Consider the following 5,420-nt stretch of genomic DNA (forward strand, 5'->3'; position numbering starts at 1 on the left):
AAAATAATGTCATCTCTATAAATTTTAAGGATTTAGGACGCGTATTTTTGCGTGCCATTAAATTAGTGTCTAAACAAAAGAAAAAACACGGAGGGCGCCTATAATAAAATGTGTGTCGTCTGAAGATGTCGCTTTATAAATTTTAATGGAAACGAGCGTTCCATCCTTTAATAGCCGGGCGGAAAATGAAATCCTAAAAAATTAAAAAGCCCTCCTCCCTTTTTCTTCCTTTACCTCTTGCCCTAATTATCGACGCTCCTTCCTTCCCCCTCCCGACATTGGACATTGACTGCTGCCTACTTCTTCCCTCACACTTCGACCATCGTTACTTGCCATTCCCGGTCCTCGACGTCGATCAAGTTAAGCATGCCACCAGCCCACAACTTTTACTCTCTCCTTCTCCTTTTCTCTGTAAACCCTAATCCGCCTCCACCACTACCGAATCTACCTCAACTCACCTCTGACCTCGGCTCATCTCTTTCCGATCGCTGCTAATGAACCTATTTTGTGTTTAATTTGGGAGCAAATCGCGATTTTGTACACCGGAAGCCTAGATGACAGGTCCGACGCGACGGCGTCGCTTGTCTCGCTTGCGAGAGACAACGATCGGTATGGGAAGCTGATAATTGAAGAAGGCGGAGTCAATCGTTGCTAATGAACCTATTCTTTGCTTTATACTATTCGTATGCGACCTTTTAATCTCTTTGATCCAAGTTCTATTTAGGCTCCATCTGGAGGAAGTATCTTCGTATGCGACCTTCTAATTTCTTTCATCTTTTTTTACATCTCAACGTGTTTCTCGGAAGCATCATAACTGGAACCGTGCGTCAGCAACTAAAAGAGTTCTTGGATTAGTCGTCGTCCCGGAGAAAAACTTTCAGCAGATATGCCCAATCAAAATTCTTCTTCATTTTGATGGAATCAGACAACGTCTTCGTCGCCTGACTTCAATTTGAGTTTATCAGAAAGGGCGTTAGCCGCCGCTGGAGCCGCTTTTCTATCTGCAGTTATAGTAAATCCTCTCGATGTCGCAAAGGTACTCTTCTTCCTCGATTATTTTCCTTACACATGTTAGTTCCAATTTCATTCTCGACCTCTACAATACTCTGGTTGTGGATCTCGATGCCAATTGTATTGGTTTCCCTGATTTGATCAGGAGAATTGATTGGCTTCGTGTATTGCCTGATTATGCAGACTAGATTGCAAGCTCAGGCTGCTGGTGTTCCATATCAGAATCTCCACTCCAAATGTCGCTTTGAACCAAACACAGGTTCAATTTTCGAAGTCACCGTCTTTCCAAATCGAATCCAAAGGTTCAATTTCCTGAACTCATCGTCACTCTTGTTCTATTGCTACACGAAATTACAGTTTTTTGTTCTAAAATGTTGTGATGTTGGGGAAGCAACTGTTTCTAGCTTGGGCTGGATGGTATAGAACCTTCTAGAAATATTTCAAGTATAATTATCATGTGTTATCTTATTTTTTCCTATCAAGCATATATGATAATATACATATTCTTCTTGTTTTTAGGGTTTGTGTCTGGACTGCTGTGATGTTGTGTGTTCTTACTATACTCGATGCTTGCACACTCATCACAAGATTCACAAGGGTTGCTGGTGAACTTTTTGGCATGTTGATTTCAGTGTTCTTTATGCAAGAGGCTATTAAGGTACATGCAGATGCACTTGTTAATGTTTTGACTTTCCTTTTGAGAGATAATTCATTCAGTGTGATCTTATGTTGGATATTTTAGGGAGTTATTAGTGAGTTCCATATACCAAAAGGAGAAAATGAAAGAGTAGAGGAGTACCAATTTCAATGGCTATATACAAACGGGTTGCTTGCAATTATTTTGGCATTTGGTACCCTCATGACTTCCATGAAGAGTAGAGGTGCTAGGGCTTGGCCATATGGTGTAGGTAATTGAGGAAGTCATGTAATTTATTTATTTTTTTATTTTACATGCATTTACTTTCTTATTTAATATGTTTTATATTTTTTGGTAAGGACAGGGTGGATGCGTGGTCTTATAGCAGACTATGGGGTTCCTCTAATGGTGTTAGTGTGGACTGCAATATATTATATCAAGCCTAGAGATGTTCCTCCTGGTGTTCCTAGACGCCTTTTTTGTCCCCTTCCTTGGGAACCTGGATCTTTGTCTCATTGGACAGTCATTAGGGTATTTTTTTACTGCTGGTAATAACAATGTGAGCACTTGTGGCAAAAGTGTGATTTTGGATTAAGCTATTGGCAAAAGTTGCTGTAATCGTGTGTCTAGCCTTCCTTTCTATAACTAGTACAGAGATATTTGGAATGGACAAAATAAAGAGCAGAGCTTATTAGTACAGAAAACGTCTCTATGAAGTTTTCTTTACAGAACCAGTCCATATGCTTAACATCATTACAAGCAGTAGAAAGAATTGTTCGCTAACTGCTATACATCATTACAAGCAGTGACTCTCTCTTTGTAAGGTATATCTGATATTATCATTCAGTTTCTTCAGCTTTGGAGTTTTCAGAAGCCATGAGAAGTATGATTGCTTTCATTTAGCTGTTGGCAAGGTTTTAAGGGAAGCAGCAGAAGCTAAAGCTGCTGCTCAAGCTGAGGCTACAGAATGGAAACACAAATATGAATTGGAAAGAGAAAAGAATCTGCAATTGGAACAAAAATAAGAACCAAAGTTGACCAATGTTTCAATTTTGATCTAAAAATGGGAAAATCAGAAAGTTCAGGAACCATTTTTTTTATAATTTTACCCTAAAACATATTATTTTGTGCATTTTACTAGCATCTTATTTGGAACATCTGTAGTTTTTTGACTTACTATTTTCTTAGTAATTGAAGTATATATTCACAAAACCATTTTTTTCTTTCATTTTAGGTCCAACATTTGCTGAGAATCCTGGAAACTTTGAGCAAAAAGTAGGAGGCTCAGGATCCATGAAACACCTTCCAATTGAGCTTGAAAGTGGTGAAAAATCTCAAAGGTGTTGTGGAGAAAATAGGATTTGCTCTCATGTAAGTTTTTGATCAATGTTCAAGTATTGATCCTGGTCCAATTTATAAAGTCATACTTAATCTTCTTCTGATGCTTACTATAGTCATTTGTTGAGATAAATGAGGTCTGTATGAAGTAAGTAGTAAATGAAAAAAGTTGTTCCTTTTTTGTTTTGAATGAACTGTAAATGACCATTTTACCCCTCTTTTCAGAGTTAGTGCTGAATAACCAGTTCCCTCAATTTCCTGTTAAGAGCTTATGTGGAACTATATAGCAACATTCTTTTTCTTCATCATTTCTATTTTTAATCTATTAATAGCATCTTTTCTGATTCAGGCATCTTTTAAACTAAAATGGTGTAGCAAAAGTAAAAAAGATGATCAACATAAACATGACATTGTCTCCTTTGAGAAGGGAAATATAACCACAGCAGAACGTAGCAGTAAACATGTATATTTTAATTTAATTATGAAAATATGTTTATATTTCTTGCATTTTACCTTATATTATATTAGTCTTTGTTTGTATTTTCATGAAGAATATGATGAGATGCATTATATTGCTTACATTTTATAATTCAGATTTCTTTGAAGTGGGAAACTCCTCCTCAGACTGTGCTTATCTTGACAAAACCAAATTCAACTTCAGTCAAAATCCTTTGTGCAGAAATGGTCAGGTATTATGACTTCAATTGTCTTCTTAAAGGTTATTTTTGGCATATGGTTATTAGTCAATCACTTCTGTTAAAGGATATTTCTTTGAGCTTATGCATTACATTGTTGTATATTATTATTTACAATATTTCTTTGAGCTTCTAATATAGTTGGTTGAAGGAAAAGAGAAGTATGAATATATTTGTTGAACCACGAGTACGAAATGAGCTTCTAGAAGAATCTTCATACTTTTAACTTTGCACAATCATGGATAGATGGTGAGTTAATTTCATCTACCTTCAACATAGATGCATAAAGTTCATGCTTACATAGTGGGATTTGTTGGTTTATACGAATCTAATGGTTGCATTATTCAAATTTGTAGGTCTTGTTGATGTACATAGTGTCAAGCAAAGTAGCTCGGGATGTTGTGAAGGTGTGAATCTAATGGTTGCATTATTTGTTGATGACTTTCATCTCTTTCACATTTGATGTATTACATTTGTCTACTACTAGTGGAATGATTATTTGTATGACATTAACTTTTGTGCAATGGATTGTATTTTTTGTATATGGTATTTTATTTTCTATTGTGAGACATGAAATGCAAATTTAATTTGAAAATTAGTAAATCTATAAATATTTTTTTAAAATTTTTTTTTTAAAATTACGATACGCAAAAATGTGTGTCATCTTCATTTATGACATGGTCTTTCTTGACAGCGGCTTTAATGATACGCATTGCGTGTCATAAATGCACGTTGTCTATAGACGACACGCAAAAGCGTGTCGTCTCTCGTTATGACAGGGCCTTCCTTGACACGCATTTGCGCGTCGTCTGAGCGTTTTACGACACGCATTGCGCGTCGTAAAAGGCTGTTTTTCTAGTAGTGGGTGTGGAACCGGTAATAAGTCAAAAAGCTCATTAAATAAGCTTATCCAAACACCCTCTGAATGTGTAAAACAAAAAAGAAAGGGAAAGCCCGAGGTTTTAATGTGTAGGAAAAAACAACGTAGCATTAAGATTTGGCATCTAAGCTTGTATAGGGTTGTTAGGTATATTCATTTTTCCCATATATAGTAGAGATTTTTGTGGAAGTCACAGTATTGATTAGGATCTCTAATACAGATTTCTTACTTTTGTTGTTATTATGTAATGCCAGATCTTGAGGTACTTTATGTTTTAATTTTGTTGGCATTTTAGGGTCGTCACGAAGTGGTGGAGGCACCACCATGACATAGCAAGGCAAGCTTGGAACGCGTGTTTCATTTAAGCCGCTATGGCATGGGAGTATATGGCTACAACATCACAACTGTCTGATGGAAAGCCCTATTTTTTGGGTTTTCTCTCTATTTAAAGGAATAGGGAGGATAGGGTTGACTCATCCTCAGCCTCTATCAACCTCCTAAAGCTCTGAAGTAGCCATAATATCTTCCCACCATTGTTGAAGCTCTTTTGGTGCTCTTGGAAGTTATTGAAAGAATAAGGAAGAAGAAGTGAGCTAAGATTCAGCAAGCAAGTCTCCATTTTTGACATAACACTCTTCTGGACCTTTGTATGAATACAAGACTCGATCTTTATCATGTTAGGTTGCTAGATCTTGAGTTTTGTCCCTTAATCTTCATGTTCTTGTTAGTTGGGTTAGTGAGATCTCATAAAGTTTTCAACTTTATGAATCTCTGGTACACTTGGTGTGATTGGTGGTTTGGATCTGAATAATAGTTGAGTTTTTGAGCCATGCATGAGATTTTTATCAAAAACCCTTGT

The 5,420-nt window shown here is 36.5% G+C and overlaps 1 protein-coding gene across 3 annotated transcripts; it reads left to right on the forward strand.

The window, feature by feature from the left end:
• The first annotated feature begins 224 nt into the window (after nt 1-224).
• On the forward strand, nt 225-4,204 carry LOC145162920 (putative NAD kinase 3). Of its 3 annotated transcripts, XM_079081896.1 has the most exons (10): nt 225-1,036; nt 1,195-1,313; nt 1,531-1,669; nt 1,754-1,919; nt 2,013-2,472; nt 2,883-3,019; nt 3,336-3,449; nt 3,581-3,675; nt 3,823-3,930; nt 4,038-4,204. In XM_079081896.1, exons 6-9 carry the CDS (start codon nt 2,942-2,944, stop codon nt 3,905-3,907), a joined length of 372 nt encoding a protein of 123 aa, XP_078938022.1. In that variant the 5' UTR covers nt 225-1,036; nt 1,195-1,313; nt 1,531-1,669; nt 1,754-1,919; nt 2,013-2,472; nt 2,883-2,941; the 3' UTR covers nt 3,908-3,930; nt 4,038-4,204. The 3 variants fall into 3 exon arrangements, 1 of the variants encoding a protein (XP_078938022.1); XR_013739436.1 differs by lacking the exons at nt 3,336-3,449; nt 4,038-4,204 and having other exon boundaries at nt 225-683; nt 807-1,036; nt 2,013-3,019; nt 3,823-3,842; XR_013739435.1 differs by lacking the exons at nt 3,336-3,449; nt 4,038-4,204 and having other exon boundaries at nt 2,013-3,019; nt 3,823-3,842.
• Nucleotides 4,205-5,420: the final 1,216 nt, after the last annotated feature.

Source organism: Lactuca virosa, chromosome 3 (genome assembly GCF_052849685.1).
Source record: "Lactuca virosa cultivar CGN04683 chromosome 3, Lactuca_virosa_CGN04683_v6, whole genome shotgun sequence".
Lineage (NCBI taxonomy): Eukaryota > Viridiplantae > Streptophyta > Magnoliopsida > Asterales > Asteraceae > Lactuca > Lactuca virosa.